The sequence below is a fragment of the Molossus molossus genome, unplaced genomic scaffold, assembly GCF_014108415.1.
Source record: "Molossus molossus isolate mMolMol1 unplaced genomic scaffold, mMolMol1.p scaffold_m16_p_7, whole genome shotgun sequence".
Taxonomy (NCBI): Eukaryota; Metazoa; Chordata; class Mammalia; order Chiroptera; family Molossidae; genus Molossus; species Molossus molossus.
This window is the reverse complement of record NW_023425401.1, coordinates 109,635,763-109,653,522: the sequence shown is the minus strand read 5'-3', so window position 1 is coordinate 109,653,522 and position 17,760 is coordinate 109,635,763. Positions and strand designations below refer to the sequence as shown.

The window sequence follows — 17,760 nt, the reverse complement described above, 5'->3', positions numbered from 1 at the left end:
AAGGCCATGCTGGTCTCCCAGGTCAGTTAGAACAGGGTCTTTGGGGACTGTCAGCTCCCCACGGTGGTCCAGGAAGGTCTGAGGTCACTCACTCGGGGTGCAAGGCCCTGGGACCTGGAGCCCCACGTTTGGTGACTCGGGGGAGGTGTTCCCAGGACCTGGTAGGGGCAGAGGACAGATATATGTGGTTCAGAGGCGTCCAGGACATGTGAGCGAGAGTGAAAACGAAAGGGCTGGAGGTACCGAGGGACAGACCACCCCTAGGAACGTTCCCCCGGGACCTGGCCTCGAATCTTCTGGGCATTTTCGGTGAAAAGGAGAGATCCCAGCAGGGAGCAGATGGGAAATGCTGAGGACTGGCTCAGGGAGCTGTTTCTTCCTGGCCCCATCCTGGCCCACAGGGAGGCACGTGGCTGGGACACGTCCTGCCCACAAGGGCGTCTCGGTGACCAGGGCCCCCTAAGAGGTGGTGGCCTTGAACCCAGTTCCCAGGACGTGAGGAGCAGGCTTTTGATGTCCCTGCCTTGGAAAACAACCCCTGTGTTCTGTACCTGCCTGCCCGCTGAGGCCTGCCGCTGGTCTGGACGTTTCTGCTGCCCTGGCTCCGGCCCCACACACAGCATTTCTCCTTCCCTCCCCTCCTTATATAATGAGCCCCTCCGGACCGGAATGGGTTTGCTGGCAGCTAGAAGGGGTTGATTCGGAAGATTTCTGAGCTCTTCCCACCCGAACATCCTGTCACGGCATCATTTCCCGGGGTCGAGGTGTCAGGAGACCCGGGGGTCTGCAGCAGGCCAGGTGGGCACAGGTGCTGACAGGTATCACTCTGAAGGGCTCTGGTGGGTGGTTCCCCCTGAGGGCGTCACTGCTGTTCTGGGTGTCGTGGTGGTCCGGGGCTGCCAGGGTCAGCAGGAACAGCAGTGCCCACCCCTCAGAGGACCAGGGGAGGGACAGATGGGGTGGGGTGACAGGGGAGGAGGTAAAGAATTGCCCACCCCCCCCATTACAATGCGGAGATGGGATTCTCTGTCTCTTTACTCCCTGCGTGTTTCTGGGCACAAAGTACAAAGAGGGGTCAGAGGGCTTCGTCCAGGACAGAGGAAAACGGATGAGGCTCATCACTGTCCACTCTCGGGACATCTGGAGGGGGACAGAGGGTCAGCTGCGCTCTGACGTCCACCTGCTCCCCTGCAGAGCGCATCCGGTGCAGAATTGTTGCCCCACAGCGCAGGAAGGCGTGCGGATCAGTCCGCGTCCGCAGGCTGCATCACGGAGACTTGATGAAATGCCGAGGCGCCCTTACTTCATTGTAATTCATACCTTTGTTGGTTGTGTACAGGCCACTACGTCGTGGTCCACTGGCGCGTGGGGACTGTTAGTTTGAAAAGTGGGCGTCTGGGGCAGCCAGCCCACGCGGGGTGAACGCGTGGAGGGCAGAGGCTGTGCCCTCCGCCAGGCGTCGTGCGGGAAGCCCTTGGCGTTGTGCCTCCTCTGAACTCCTCGCCCCCCTTTCTCCTCGCTCCCGGCAGGCACGGAGCGGGTGGGGGACAGCAGGAGGGACGCCAGACCCCTCGGGCACCCGCAGCAAGTCTTAGGGAAGAACCTTTCCTGTCTGGTTTTATAAGTAGGGCTAGTCTGACGTTCTGAGCTGAAAACCACCGTGCGCCTCGGCTCCTGGGCCGAGTCCCAGGGCCACCTCGGGTAGGCGGTGAGGGGCCCGAGGGGTTCTGAAGCCCTGACTCATGCAGAGAGGAGGCTGCGTCTCTGAGCCGACCAGCAGCTCTGTGACCTGATGAAAGTGTCCCCTGGGTGCCAGTTTTATTCTCATTTGTGGTTTCCTGCAGTTTGTCTTCAAACACAGACCAGAACCCACGTGGTCCGCCCCCCTCCCCCGTGGTGCCAATGCTGCCTACAGGGTACAGGGCTCTGGGCAGGGCATATGGGAAGGCCGGCTCCCCGGGGCCATGGGGTTCGTGGGACAGACTCACAGAAGGGTCATCTTCAGAGCTACCACAGTCTCGTTGGTGGTTTGGCATTTTCTTTGTGGGTAAATAAACCCTCTCCAGAGACCCAGAACTGGGCTTTACAGACCCTGCCAACACGTAAGATTCGTCTTAGTAAAATCACAGAACGTCAGAGCGTAAAACAGTCCTAAACACGAAGGCCCGTCCCTCCGTTCAAGGATGGCTCCTGTGTTCAGCCTGTTCTGCCTTCAGAAGGTCTGGGTGACCAAGATATCCCAAGTGAGTGTCGCCCTCTTATCATCGAGGCTGGCTGTTCCCCCCACCCAGAGCCATCACCAGTCATTTATGTGTCCAGGGGAAAGACAGCCCGTCATTCGAGTCGGGACTGTGGAGGAGCGAGTCACGCAGGTGAATATGACAGGGGAGTATGTGCAGAGCGGCGGCGTGCTCGGGTCCACAGCGGGTGGGCGCTGACCCTCGCGTCACGTGGCCGTGGCTGCCCGGGCTCCCCGGTGAGGCTGGGAGAGCTGAGGCTGCAATGTGAAGGGGCGGCTCCCCTAACCTGCTGCTGGCTGATGAGTGTCCTTCCGCGGCAGGGAAAATAGGCCTACGGGCTGTTTCCTGTCCCCCCCCCACCCCCCCGCTCTGCTGGGGTCCGCAGCCTTCCCCACGTGAGCCTTTGCCTCCGGTCCAGCAGTTTCCTTTGGGGGTGTCTTGCTGCTCTTGGCAAAGTACAGGTCCTACTCTGTGTACAGAGGTCCCCTGGCGACCGGCTGGGCCCACTCACCTGCGTGGGTTAGCTTCCAGCCTCTCCCGGAGGTCAGCACCCACCGGCTCCAGGCGAGGAGGGCCGGGGCTCTGTGCCAGTCGGGGCTCCCTGGAGAAACAACCGAGAAGAGAGAGATCTTCCATACATAGCCTTCATATATATGCACTAGTATGAATATGCATGTTATATATCTTCAATACCCGTATATTAATAGTAGTATGTAGCCCTGGCTGGTTTGGCTCAGCAGTTAGAGCGTCGGCCTGCAGGGTCTCCGGTTCCATTCCAGGACAAGGGCACGTACCTGGGTTGCAGGCTCTATCCCCAGCTCGGTCTCAGGTGGGAGGCAACCAATCAATGTGTCTCTTTCACATCGATATTTCTCTCTCTCTCTCCCCCCTCCCTCCCTTCCACTCTCTAAAATCAGTGGAAAAAGCCCTGGCTGGTTTGGCTCAGCGGTTGGAGCGTCGGCCTGCAGTCCAGAGAGACCCGGGTTCGGTTCCCGCTAAGGGCACGTACCTCGGTTGCAGTTAGTCCCCGGCCCCGGTTGGTCGTGCGGATGGCAGCCACTCGATGCGTCCCTTCACATCGATGTTTCTCTCTCTCTCTCTTCCTCTCTCTCCCTCCCGCTCTATCTGAACAAAAAGTGGAAAAATGTCCTCGGGTGAGGATAAAAAAATAAAAAAATAAAATAAAATCAGTGGAAAAATATCCTCTGGTGAGGAGTAACAAAAAAATATAGTACTGTGCAATAATATATATATATATTATATACTTAATAAACATGTTACAAATCTTAATGTGTATGATTACAAGTTAACATAGTAAATATACATAGTATATAGTTAGTATATGAATGTGTCATATGTAAGATGTGTAACATTAAGGGACTCAAGGGCAGATCCTCCAGCACAGGGAGGCCGGCAGGTGGGAACTCGGGCAGGTGATGCTGCCGTCTGGGGCAGAATCGCTGCTTTTGGAAACCCCCGTTTTTGCTGTACAGCCTGCAGCTGATGGGGTGAAACCCAGGCACCTTTTGAAGGGTAGTCCGCCTGGCTGAAAGGGTGTGGTTGTAGGTGCTGCCCTCACCCACAAGTACCATCACGGCAGCCTGGAGTCAGGCTCGAGTAAATCACCCGTGCGGTGGACTGGCCGAGTGGACACACAGTGGAACCATCACGGGCTCCATGGTGGCGCTGGTCAGGGGAGCCCACGGCTCCCTCCTCTGGAACTCTCCCTCCTTCCGTCACCTGGTGTGGGCCTAAACCCCACCTGCTGAGAGCTGGAGAGACACCTGTTGGTGGCCTGTGGGAGATGACTGCAGCAGGCTGTGCCCTTAGCTCCTCACCTGTGTCCTCGGGGGCCCCCCACGTACTTGCCTCTCTCCTGGGTGTGAGCTGGCCCAGACCCCTTGTCGCTTCCACCCACCTGGCCCCTCACACCCCCTTCTTCCAGGAGGAACTGGGCTGGAGGAAGACAAGATGCTGGGTTGGCGCAGGTTTCTTAGCTTCAGGGTTAGCAGAGGCCGAAGTGAACTTGACCTGGAGCACCTGCCTTAGAGGTCACCGTGGGGGCCTGGGCGAGGAGGGGCTTGAGAGAGAGCCCTGCACAGCGTCCGCAGCTGTAAGGGAGACCCCGGGGAAGCTTCCAGGGTCTCGTTTAGCTCCGGTCAAGCACAGTCGCCCCAAGGGAGGCCCGGCCCAGCTACCTTTGAACCAGGAGACAGCGGCGTCTCCCATGTAGCCCGCACTTTGTCACCCTCCAGAACATCCGTGGGGGGTCAGGACCCACCCTGCCGTCCACCGGGGAGGGGGGAAGGCCGCCGAGGGTGAGGAGCAGCAGGCAGCTCCGGTCTTTGCGGAACATTTCCACGAGGGTTCCGCGGGAGCCGCGGGGCCCAGGACTCGGCCTGCGTTCCGGGTGGCACCCTGTGCCCCCTCCACAGCCTTAACTGGTGAGGCCGCGTGTGTCCTTAGCTGGCGGCCTTCACGATCCCCACTGCGCCAGGAGTCTGCCTGTGGGGAGGGCCCTGGTTGGTACCATCGGAGCTGGTTTTCATGCCACTACCTTACGGCGCAGAAGGCACGATGGACTCCTTTCACAGATGGAAAAGCTGAGGTTGGTATGACTTGCTGCACACAGAGCAGGAGGGGACAGTGGAGTCCTCTGGGCCACTCTGGTCTAGGGATTGTGTAGCTACTTGGTTCTGTGAGAAGAGCCTGCTGTCAGGTGCTGTTGAGCCAGCCAAGCCCCTGGGTGAGGACTGGGGACAGGGGAGGGCCCGGCTGCACCGTCCTGGGCTCCTTCCTTTGGAGACAGACCAGCTCACTGCAGGGCCAAAGACTCAGGGTCACTGGCCGGGGTGGGGCGGGGAGGTGCACCAGCTGTGTGGACCCGACAGGACCCCCAGGTGGAGGGGAGGCGGGAGGGGCCGCCGGAGTGGAAAACAGTGGTTCTCTTTGCGTTGTTGCACCAGGAAGCCTGTCAGACTGCAGTCAGAAGCCATGATGTCCTCTGAGGGACACGAAGCCTTCTGGCCCCTCTCCGAGGGTTAAGTTTAGGCTTTCCCTCCTTTGGCCCCTGTCCCGCCCCTGTCGCCGAGTTCCAGCGATTCAGGGTTTGTTCCTTCTTCTTTTCTGAGAGCGGTTATATAACTTGAGTGTTTTTCAAAGGCTTCAACTGACCGTCGCTCTGGTCGCCACCCCCACCGTGGTACCAGGAATTGCCCGTTTGGCGGGTTGAGGTTTCGAGCAGTCCACGGGGAGACGCCTCCCTGTGCCCCCCCCCCCCCAGGGCTCGCGAGGCCCTCGCCCGGAGGGAGCTCCAGCCGCAACGCCAGCAGGTCAGGCCCAGGCAAGGTGTGCGGCCCCCTCCCTGGCGTTAGTGGCTGGGAGTGGGTGAGTCGGGGAGGCGAGCAGGGCAGGGGGCTCCGCGTGGGAGCCTGAGGGACCCGTAGTCCAAAGGGTGCCACTCACGGCTTTTCTGGAACCACACGGAGCGTCCGCCAAGACCCACCTGGTAGTTGTACTGTTGACCCAGGTGCTTAAGGTTGAGGGACCTGCCTGGCCGGTGTGACTCAGTGGGTTTAGCATCCTTCCATGGACTGAGAGGTCCGGGTTCCATTCCCGGTCAGGGCACAGGCCCCGGTTGTGGGCTCGATCCCCAGTAGGGGGCGTGCAGGAGGCGGCCAATCCGTATTTCTCTCTCACATTGATGTTTCTCTCTCTCCCTTCCTCTTTCTCTAAAAAATCAATTAAAAAAAAAAAAATATATATATATATATAAAGATTGAGGGACCTTAGAATTGATCGAGAACCCAGAGGCTTAGCGCTCAGAAGCTGGGGGACACACGCAGGCGCAAAGCAGCAGAGGCAGCTGGGTCGTCGCGGCCTCTGAGCAGTGTCCCCGGGGCTGCAGGGGGCACGCCCTTCCCCTGCCCTTGGTGTCGCCGGAGCTCGTGGAGACGCTGCCTGAGGCCCTGAGCTTCCAGGGCCGTGGAGAGGGTTTGGTGGTTCTGGAGCAGAGGGGTCACAGACCAGGAGAGTTGCGTTTTCTCCTCAATGGTGCGGTGCTCCTGTAGAGTTCCTCCGGACCCCACCCGCTCTTCAGCTCAACAGATAAGAACAGAGGACGTGGGAGCTGAAAGGCTTCTTCTGAAATTATCCTGTTGCACCCTCTCATTTGACTGACATGAAACTGAATTCCGATGGGCCCCAGGTCCCCCAGGTGGTAGCCACAGGGCTGGGACCCTGGCTCCGTCTCTGTGAACAGGTTGTGCCCGTGCCTGCCAAGGGGCACGGGGCTCGCGCGTGCCCGGAGGGGAGGCTCCGCCAGCTGTCCTGCAGCGGCTGGTGCCCAGCGTCGGTCGCTGGCCTCGGTATCCTCGGGACTGCTCAGCGGGGGTGGAGAATGAAAACCTCTCCAGCTGTGTTCCTTCCTCCGCAGGAATCAAACAGCCTGTCATTTTTCAGGAATGTTCAATACCGACCCGACATTTAAACCCCCTGGTTGGCCCTCAGGGGCAGGCCGTGCCCCCCAACATTGGCAGCCTCTCTGTTTGTGCTCCCGTCAGGCCTCTTTGTGGGGTACCCCAGCTGCATCAACAGAGGAGTGTTGAACACTGAGCCCCAGAAACGCTGACCGGGCAGCACCTGACCCACGGGCCCTGGCACGGTCAGCTGAGGCCGAGGCGTGTGTGAAACAGCCCCGTCCTGCACAAATCCACACATCGGGTGGTTGTCAACAGTGTGGAGTCTGTTACCTTAGGGAGGAATGTTGAAATATGTGTCAAGGAAGCGGGGAGCTGTTATTAAGACCCCAACCATGCAAAGCACAGACGTGCCCGGGTGTGGAGTGGCCGCTTGGGGGGAGGGGGGATACTCGGCACTCTCTGTTCTTCACAACATCAGCATCTGAACTACTTCTAATTATAAAGTAAACCTTTGAGCCCTGGCCGGTTTGGCTCAGCGGTTAGAGCGTCGGCTCATGGACCAGAGAGTCCCAGGTTCGGTTCCCACTAGGGGCACATACCTCGGTTGCAGTTTGTCCCCGGCCCCAAGTTGGGGTCGCGTGGGTGGCAGCCAGTTGATGTGTCTCTCTCACGTCGATGTTTCTCTCTCTTTTCCTCCCTCTCGCTCTATCTGAAGATGAATGCAAACGTGTCCTTAGTGTCGCCCGCTGCCTTGGGAATGACCCGCTGTAGGACCTCGCCCAGCTTTGCTTCCCCTGAGGTCTCCCTGCGCCAGGGGTCCTCGTATTTCTGGGAAGAGCTCTCTGTGTCTCACCGTCTCCCGTGCCAAGTTGGTGCTTGCTCCTGCCGCTGAGCTACCCCAAGGAGGTGGTGGCGGTTAACCTCTCTGACCCTCAGGGTCTTCGTCTGCACGCCGGGATGAGTCCACTTGCCCTTCCTAGTTCTATGGGCTGCTCTAGGGACCCAAGGAGGCAACAAATGGAAGATTTAAGGACATGCCGATGGCAGACAAATGACACCTTTCTTTTTGTGGCCGATCTTTGGCTTTCGCCTGGATTTCTGAGCAGGGGTAGGGATGGGGGTTAAGTGAGCTCCGGACCCCCCCACCCCCGCTCGCATCCCAGGAATTTTCCCAAACCTGGAGCTTTTCCTTTGGTCCTAATGCTTTCCCGAGAGGCGACATTATCAGCCCACGTCCTGAGGATTCCCTTCCCCAGACGCCCCGACGGCCCTCTCCAGGGCCTGGGGCATGGTGCAGGGGACAGCGTGTGCCACTGACGATGCCCAGAGTGGAAAGCTGCCCCTTGGCAGAGACGACACCTGAAACGCATCTTGGTGCCTGATCATTGCCCAGCGAAGTGCCCGCCCAGCACAGGGAGGGCCACCGGCTGGCTGACAGGACGCGGAGGCGGGGCGCGGGGTGGGGGGGCCGTGAGGAGAGCACGAGGCTCTGGCGGGGGTTCGAGTCTCGAAAGCACACAGACAAGACGAGCACCGCAGCCTGGCCTTCTGGGACGTCAGCCAACCTGAGAGCCGGGTCCCAGCAATTCCTCCGCTCGTGGTCCTGTGGCCCTGGCTAGAGGGTTAGAGCCTCTCCCACACCGGCCTCCTGGTGAGCTCTGGGAGATTAGGATCGGGAATCTGGGGCAGGGCCTTCCAGCAAGGCCGCCACGGGGGCCGGGGACCTCCCGGGGGCGCCTCACTGAGCACACACGCAGCGCCAGGCTGGGCGCGCCGCAGTGGCCCGGGACTGGGCCCTTTGCTCTGCGTGGAAACAGCCGCGCGGGACCCCCCAGGACAGGAGCAGGGCCAGCATCCCTGAGACCGTCTGACGGGAGTCTCGTAGCCGCAGGCCTGCGTAGCTGGGGCGCGGTGGTTCCCAGGGCTGGAGGGGGAGCCAGTGGGCACTTACGAGAAGGCCTCCGCTTGTGGAGACCGCTGAGCTGAACGAGCGATGGAGGGTGATGATTGCTGGAGACCAGAGGAATTTTCTCATTAAAACGGGAGATAAGCGCCCCACACCTGGCTGCGCCCCGCTCCCCGCGAGCTGAGCCGTGGGGGCGCCTGCGGGTTTGCTGGCCCGTCAGTGCACACGGAGCGCCCCTCGTGCTGGGCCGGGGGAGGGGAGCCTTTCCCAGGAGTTAATTCAAACGCCTTGCAGCCCGCTGCATGCCGGCAAACAGGCCGAAAATAGAGGCGTGAATAGCTTCTCCTGCCCTTGACGGAGGAGGGAGTCTCATTAGAGAAATAGAGGGGTACATGGTGACTGCAGCGGATGACGGCCCTGCAGGCACCTCCGGAGGACGTGGAACACAAATCCGAGAATTGAAATTGATTCTCCTGAGGATAGGGACCAACGGAGATAACACTTGAATGGGGCTTTGCATGACGCGTAGGAGTTCTCTCTGAGCAGGCTTCCGGGGCTGGGACGGGCAGGCTGGAGGAGCTCACAGCAGAGGGAGAGGAGGGCAGGGGCCGTCGGAGGGTGGCAGCCAGCACCCAGCACGGCGGTGGTCCTGCACAGCCCTGGGCCAGGCTCCTCACTGAGCTGGGCTGCCTGGGGGGCTGTTCCCGGAACGGTCGAGTGGCCTTGAACGGGGTGTCTGAGCAGTTAAGACAGTGTCCCAGACAAGCCGTGTTTGCAAACACCACGAAGGGTCTGCATGGGCTGTTGGTAAAGCAGCGGGGTGCAGAGCACATCAAAAGTGAGGCTGTGCCGGTCAGTAAATCCGTGGGGCCTGGTTGGCACCTGCAGGGCCCGGCCGAGTGACTCATCCGACAGTCACTGGCGGGAAGCTGGTGGCTGTCCACGTGGGCTGCTGGCCAAGTCACTGTGATGGCTGCACCACACCATAGGCCAAGCAGCCCACGTCCCCAGTGAGACCCGAGCTCCCCCAGGGCATTCTGCTGAAATAAATCCACACCAGAGAGGCAGGGTCCGGAGTCTACTACGTAGTCCAAAGCAGCGTGTTCCAGCGGACCAGGTGTGAGAGCCAGGCCGCGCTTCAGGGGAGTCCCTGGGGTTTTCGGGGCGGGGCAGCAGTAGTGAGGTTCCTATTTTTCAGGGATCACTCTTCATGTAAAGGTTTGGAGATGGTTTGAAACGGGGGAGGCAGAAAGACTGGGTAACGGTTAGGCAGCCAGGGGAGAAGTGGGCATGAGAGGCTGCAGACTGGACCCAGGCAGCAGAGGACTGGGGGGGGGGGGGGACGGGTTAAAAGAAATGTTAGGCAGCCCTGGCCGGGTTGGCTTAGCGGTTAGAGCGTCGGCCTGCAGACCAGAGTCCCGGGTTCGGTTCCCGCTAGGGGCACGTACCTCTGTTGCAGTTTGTCCCCAACCCCGGTTGGGGTCGTCTGGGTGGCCGCCACTCAGTGTGTCTCTCTCACATCGACATTTCTCTCTCTCTCCCCCTCCCACGCTCTCTCCTGCTCTATCGGAAGATAAATGCAAAAAAAAAGAAAAAAAAGTCCTTGGGTGAGGATTAAAAAAGAAAAAAAAGAAAGGCACACAGGTAACTCTGAAAGGTTTGCTAAAATAGAGCAGACACCAGTAAATGGGAAGACATCTCATGGACATGGGATGGTGGACTTGACCTTGTTAAGCCAGTCACCGCAAAGCAAAGACACGTTCTTGCGAGGGACTTGGACTCACAGAGCCGGAAAGTGGGGCGGGGGGAGCCAGGGGCTGGGTGGGCAGAGTCTCCGTCGTGCAAGGTGAGGAGCTGAGGAGAGGGACAGTGACCGTGCTTGACACTGCCGTCCCCTTAAACGTGGTTCGATGGGGTAGGATGGTATGTGCATTTACCACAGCAGAAAAGCAGAACAGTTCCTGAGGGACGGTGAGGGACACAGCAGGTTCTCCCTGGAGGGCTGCCGGCTGGGGTTTCTGTCTGGGTGAGGCTGACTGGGCGAGGAGGAGGAGGGGCAGGGCGGAGGGGAACATGACACCTCTGTGGACCTGGGTCTGTGGCCAGCTTCACCCACCCCCGTGCCACTCCTCCCGGCCACTCTGTCGTCGGCTTCGCGGCTCACTTTGCCGACCTGCCTGCCCACGAGGCCCCGACATTTTTCCCGGGAAGACACACCTCCTTGGACACTTGCTCCAGGCTCCACGACATGTCAGGAGCTGCGGTGCTGTCGTAGCCACTCCCCGAAGATGAGCCTTCGCCCTCCACTCCTGCTCCCCGTTAACCCCTTTCCTTCCTGCCCCTTGGTCCCTGCTCTTTTTTTAAAAAATAATTTTTCTTTATTGATTTGAGAGAGAGAGAGGAAGGGAGAAAGAGAGATAAAAACGTCGATGAGAAAGAACATCAACTGGCCGCCTCCTGCACGCCCCCCACTGGGGATGGGGCCCACAACCTGGGCATGTGCCCTGACCGGGAATCGAACCGGCGACCTCTTGGTGCAGGGTCGACGCTCTACCACTGAGCCACACTGGCTGGGCCCCTGCCTCTTTTATCTTGTTCCTCCCCCCAGGCCCTGTGACAGGTGACTGGGTGGCAGGTGACTAGAGGCAGTGGCTTCCCTTTCTGGAAGGGAACGTGGAAAGCGGTCAGGATGTCTGAGAGGGGCTGGGGCACCGTCCCCCTTCTTCCACCCGTTTGCCATCCTCCTCCTTCCCTACTGGTTGATGTTCCAGGAGGATCAGAACTGGGCCAGTGACACACACAGGGAGCCATGTGGAGCCTCTGGTTGAAGCAGGTGGACACTGGGGGCCACTGTCATTGACCACATGCTCTGTTTCCGTCCTAGGACCTGAGCTCCTTTGCCATGCCACTCCTGGATGGGGACCTGGAGAGCTCAGAAAAACACTCTTCTCGTAAGGTGAGGCCCCCTTCTCACAGCCCACCTGAGGTGCCACGAAGGCAGGGCTCCCTCAGCAAGAGCCCAAGTTACACTTCTGTCTGTGCTCACACCTGTGCTCCCACCTGCACATCCACCTGTGCTCCCACCTGCACTCCCACCTGTGCTCCCACCTGTGCTCTCACCTGCACATCCACCTGTGCTCCCACCTGCGCTCCCACCTGTGCTCCCACTTGTGCTCCCACCTGCACATCCACCTGCGCTCCCACCTGCACATCCACCTGCGCTCCCACCTGTGCTCCCACCTGTGCTCCCACTTGTGCTCCCACCTGCACATCCACTTGTGCTCCCACCTGCGCTCCCACCTGTGCTCCAACCTGTGCTCCAACCTGTGCTCCCACCTGCACATCCATTTGTGCTCCCACCTGCGCTCCCACCTGCGCTCCCACCTGCACATCCACCTGTGCTCCCACCTGTGCTCCTAACTGCGCTCCCACATGCGCTCCCACCTGCGCTCCCACCTGTGCTCCCACCTGTGCTCCAACCTGTGCTCCCACCTGCACATCCATTTGTGCTCCCACCTGCGCTCCCACCTGCGCTCCCACCTGCACATCCACCTGTGCTCCCACCTGCACTCCCACCTGCACATCCACCTGTGCTCCCACCTGCACTCCCACCTGTGCTCCCACCTGTGCTCCAACCTGTGGTCACACCTGCACATCCACCTGTGCTCCCACCTGCACATCCATTTGTGCTCCCACCTGTGCTCCCACCTGCACATCCACCTGTGCTCCCACCTGCACTCCCACCTGTGCTCCCACCTGTGCTCCAACCTGTGGTCACACCTGCGCTCCCACCTGCGCTCCCACCTGCACATCCACCTGCGCTCCCACCTGCGCTCCCACCTGCGCTCCCAACTGTGCTCCCATCTGTGCTCCAACCTGTGCTCCCACCTGCACATCCATTTGTGCTCCCACCTGCGCTCCCACCTGCACATCCACCTGTGCTCCCACCTGCACTCCCACCTGTGCTCCCACCTGTGCTCCAACCTGTGCTCCCACCTGCACATCCATTTGTGCTCCCACCTGTGCTCCCACCCGTGCTCCCACCTGCACATCCACCTGTGCTCCCACCTGCACATCCACCTGTGCTCCCACCTGCGCTCCCACCTGCGCTCCCAACTGTGCTCCCACCTGTGCTCCCACCTGTGCTCCCACCTGCACATCCATTTGTGCTCCCACCTGTGCTCCCACCTGTGCTCCCACCTGCACATCCACCTGCACATCCACCTGTGCTCCCACCTGTGCTCCCACCTGTGCTCCCACCTGCACATCCACCTGCGCTCTCACCTGCACATCCACCTGCACATCCACCTGTGCTCCCACCTGTGCTCCCACCTGCACATCCACCTGCGCTCTCACCTGCACATCCACCTGCGCTCCCACCTGCACATCCACCTGTGCTCCCACCTGTGCTCTCACCTGCACATTCACCTGTGCTCCCACCTGCACATCCACCTGCGCTCCCACCTGCACATCCACCTGCGCTCTCACCTGCACATCCACCTGCGCTCCCACCTGCACATCCACCTGTGCTCCCACCTGTGCTCTCACCTGCACATCCACCTGTGCTCCCACCTGCACATCCACCTGCACATCCACCTGCGCTCCCACCTGCACATCCACCTGTGCTTCTACCTGCACATCCACCTGCACATCCACCTGTGCTCCCACCTGTGCTCTCACCTGCACATCCACCTGCGCTCCCACCTGGACATCCACCTGCACATCCACCTGTGCTTCTACCTGCACATCCACCTGCACATCCACCTGCGCTCCCACCTGCACATCCACCTGTGCTCCCTCCTGCACATCCACCTGCGCTCCCACCTGCGCTCCTATCTGCACATCCACCTGTGCTTTTACCTATGCTCCCACCTGCGCTCCCACCTGCACATCTACCTGCGCTCCCACCTGCAGGCCCACCCTGCATCTGTTCCCTACGTTGGTGGTCTCCTGTGGCAGCCTGGAGACAGGGCCTGGGTGAAAGCTGTCTGTGCAGATGGCAGGAGAGGACTGCAGGGAGGAGGAAGGCCGGCTTTGTTGCCAGGCCCTTTCCTTGGTCTCCTCAGTCCCGCCCCGCCCCACCCCACCCCTGGAGGGCGGCGCATTCTCTAAGGAACCTCAAGCCCAGTTTGGGGCGCCCTCTGGTGGTGGAAGAAGTCACGGGGCTCATGGGTCTGGGCAGGCACCCCCAGCGGACAGAGGCTGCCGCAGCACGTGTGTCCCCTGCCTTCCCAGCACACCCGTGGTCATCAGGGTCTCAGCGTGCGGGATGATGCCCCACCAGGCCTCGTCCCTGTCCCGGGAGCCTGTGGACAAGCCGTGGGTGCAGCGCGCCTGCGACTTCCGGCCTTGTTCACGCTCTTCCTGACCTGTCAGCAGCCCTGTCCGTCCAGTGCCAGGCAGCTCGGAGGTGGAAACTGCGCTTCCCAGCACCGGCCCCTCGGCGTGAGCCCCAGCCCCCTTGGAAGAGGGCAGGGGAACATTGTTCCCGGGTGGTCAGGAGGACAAACGTGAGGTCTTGAGCAGTGGGGCCAGGGGACAGGACCACAGGCAGGTTAAAGGGGGACGATACGTCATTTCGAGCCAGGTCGGCTGCCTGCGTGTCCTTCCCTCCTTCTCCATGAAGCCCGTGGAGAGCGGGACAGAGGTCAGTGGGCCTGTGGACGGTGCTGACAGGCCTGTTGTGGGGGGCGGTGCTTTCCCCAGACCGCTGGTGGCCGCCTGTTTTTAGAAGAACGTGGGATTGTTTCTCAGCCGGGGTGCTGTGGAGGAGACACGGGGGAGGGGCTGGTGGGACAATGACAGGAGACCTCATCCATTTGTCTGTCTCTGCAGCTGGACAGCCCCTTCGGCTCCGGCAGCCCCTCCAAAGGCTTCTTCTCCAGAGGCCCCCAGCACCGGCCCTCCAGCCCTGTGTCCGCCCCCGTGAGGCCCAAGACCAGCCCCAGCTCTCCCAAGACCGTGTTCCCGTTCTCCTACCAGGAGTCCCCGCCGCGCTCCCCTCGCCGCATGAGCTTCAGCGGCATCTTCCGCTCCTCGTCCAAAGAGTCCTCCCCCACGTCCAACTCGTCTACCTCGCCGGGGGGCATCCGGTTCTTCACCCGCTCCAGAAAAAGTAAGACATTGATGCTATTCCTCAGGTGGGTGCCGGGCTGCTGGGGACCTTTCTCCGGCCACTTGGCCACAGCGCCACCTGCAGGCGCAGTGAAGCTGGCAGGTGGCTGTCATTGGCGCCGAGCGTCTGCATCTGTGTCTGTGCCCGGGACCGAGTCTCTCTCTAGAATGATGTTGGTTCCCACCTGTCGGCTCCTCCTATGCTAATCCGGTCGGTATGGCCCGGCCCGTGGGGTGAACTGTAGGCTTGTGATGCTTGGGGAGGCCTTGGCCTCCAGCCTTTTCTGAGAATCAGGAGCAGCGTGAAGCTGAGGTTTGTCCCTGGCCCCGGTACGGGAGGCCCAGCCCTTGCTCGGGTCTGCCGATAGCCCCGATGCCTGAGGTCCGGTATGGCGGGATTTGAGCGTGTCTCTCTCTGACAGACTGGGTGTGTAAGGGAGAGTTCTTGCGGATCATGTATATTTGTGATCTGAATGCAAAACATTCTCAATGGAGCAGCGGTGATCCGAGTTGGAAATGTACCGGGCAGACTACAGCGGACGGAGTCCTCCTTCCTGTGTCCTGGTGCGTCTCCCTGCTCTCCCGACTCTCCCTGACGACGTAGAATGTTCCGGTTCGGGAAGACAGTATACTTGCCCCGGGCATCAGGGTGTGAGGTGGTCCCCCTTTACTTCCAGGCTGCGTCAGCGCCGTGTGGCCTGCGCCCAGGCCAGGGGGCAGTTTCCAGCTGTGACATACGGAAAGGGCAGCCGTCTCTCTCCTTTCCTTTCTTTTTGTGGTGGTGTGGGGTATTGTTCCCAGGAGCCCTGAAGCCACTCCCTCGCGGGGGGACGGACCAGAGTGTAAACGCACAGTGTCCCGAACATGGTCCTCATGGAGCTGGGGACCTGACATCGGAGGCCCAGTAGCGCTGACCCTCGATGCTCGAGGGAGCCTCCCCAGCTTCCGTGACAGGGACCTGGAGTTCTCCCATATTCTGTCACACTGCCTCTCGGAGGAGGGGGCCAGACGACATCGGGGTGTCCTTTTCTTCAAAGGCAGCATCACGGTGCTATGTGGGGGCAGCAGACGAGGCGTTCCTGGGACCAAGGAGCCCAGACCGGCGGCTCCGACAGCAGCCATGTGTTCTCTTGCGGTTACGGAGGCCGGGGGTTCCGCATCGAGGTGGCAGGAGGGCCGTGCTCCCGCTGGGGAGTCTAGAAAAGTCTCTGCCCCACCCTTTCTCTTTGCTCCCCGTGTTGCCAGGAATCCTCTGCCTGTAGAAGCCCCCCTCCTGTCGTCGCTTGGTGTCGTCCCTTCGGGTGTCTGTGCGCTTCTCTCTTTTTTTCTTTTGTTAATCCTCACCCGAGAATATGTTTCCACTGGTTTTTAGAGAGAGTGAAGGGGAGAGCGGGGGAGATAGAGAAACATCCGCGTGAGAGAGAGACACATCGATTGGCTGCCTCCTGCACAACCCAACCGGGGCCAGGGATCAAACCTGCAACCCAGGTACGTGCCCTTGACCGGGAATCAAACCCGCGACCCTTTGGTCTGTGGGCTGACGCTCGAACCGCTGAGCCAAACCAGCCAGGGCTGTCCTTCTCTTGTAAGGACGGCAGTTATTTCGATGATGGGCCCACACTATCGTATGAGCTCATCTTCATTAATGACATTGGCAACAGCCCTATTGCCAAATGAGGTCGCATTCAGAGCTTCCGGGAAAGGTGTGAATTGGGGGAGAATACTTCCACCCGGCACACACAGGTTATGTGAGAAAAGCCCCGATCTACGCACTGGCTGGGTGGTAGAGGGCTGTGGTCATCCGGTGGCCAGCCTGCTAAGACCAGGGTCCTTTCTGAAGGCAGAAAGGGACAGACCAGACGCGGGGTCTGGGTGGTCTAGGGGAGCCCACCGGTGGGATGTGGGGTCGAGAAGATGGGCCAGGCTTCCTCCTCCCTGGGAAAGAACAGTCCATGATGCCGTTTTCTGTTCGGTATTTTTGTTTTGTTTTGTTTTTGTTTTTATCCTCACCCGAGGACATTTTTAAAAATATTTTGTTCAGATAGCAGGGGACAAACTGCAACTGATGTACGTGCCCTTAGCGGGAACCGAACCCGGGTCTCTTCAGACCGCAGGCCGACGCTCTAACCGCTGAGCCAAACCGGCCAGGGCGTCTGTTCTGTATTTCTAAAGGCTCTTCATCGTGCTTGGCCAGAAAAGGCCCAGTTTCAAGGTCTGTCTTGTAAGAGGCGGTGGAGGAGGTGGAGGCTGTTTGGGAAGGGTCTTCTCTGCCATGTGGGGAGGCCCCTGTCGGCGGGGCGCAGGAAGGCTCTATAGAGGCGCGGATCAGACCAGGGTGGACTGGCCCCGGACAACTGCTCGTGCTGTTGCTCTCGAACCATGAGCCAAGACCTGGACTTTCCCTCCACGGAAAACAACCCCGCCCAGCCCTGTCGTGTGTGCTGTGGGAGCGTCCAGGTTCGCGTCCAGGGGGAGCAGGCCCCACTTCACTGGGGGGGGGGCCTGGCCACGTGGTTCTTTAATGGTGTGTGACGTCAGCGGGCGTGGAGGGTGTATAGTCCTCTGCTCGTCCTGGTTCTTCAGTCTGCCCCTGGATCCAGCTGCCCGGTTCTCTGGGAGCCGCCCCACAATGACTTTCGCCAAATTGAGCTTGAGAGCGATGCCACTAGCCGGTCAGGAGGGTCTTCATACGAAACAGCCCATGAAACACGCTGTGCCCACCGGCGGGAGGGCCCAAAGACACTGTCCGTGACACCGGGCCCTGGGGAGGGCTCTCCTGCCCCGTCTGGGTTCCAGGACAAGCCGGCCTTCTGAGCACCTGGGTTGCTTTGTGTTCGACGGACGCGTCACGAGACAGCCCGGCTTTCTCTGTCTGCGTCGCCCGCCCGAAATCTCAGCTCCGGATTTGTACGCGGGACAATACGGGATGTGTTGGTGGCCTTGTTTCTGGGTTCGTTTTCAGTCCCTTTTACTTTCACACCCCCCCCCTTTTTTTATTAAGACAAGACAGACAGTGTGGTGGGCGAAGTTGAGGGTGTTTAGAGAATTCAGAGAAGAGCACACAGCTCGGGATTCAGGA

The 17,760-nt window shown here is 60.2% G+C and overlaps 1 protein-coding gene across 2 annotated transcripts in view; it reads left to right on the top strand.

The window, feature by feature from the left end:
• PRKAG2 (protein kinase AMP-activated non-catalytic subunit gamma 2) overlaps nucleotides 1-17,760 on the top strand; it is a 195,827-nt gene that overhangs the window by 56,127 nt on the left and 121,940 nt on the right. For both annotated transcript variants that reach the window (XM_036246381.1, XM_036246380.1), the window contains exons 2-3: nucleotides 11,452-11,523; nucleotides 14,403-14,682. In XM_036246381.1, the coding sequence (XP_036102274.1) occupies nucleotides 11,452-11,523; nucleotides 14,403-14,682 (352 nt within the window). The remainder of the gene's footprint in view (nucleotides 1-11,451; nucleotides 11,524-14,402; nucleotides 14,683-17,760) is intronic.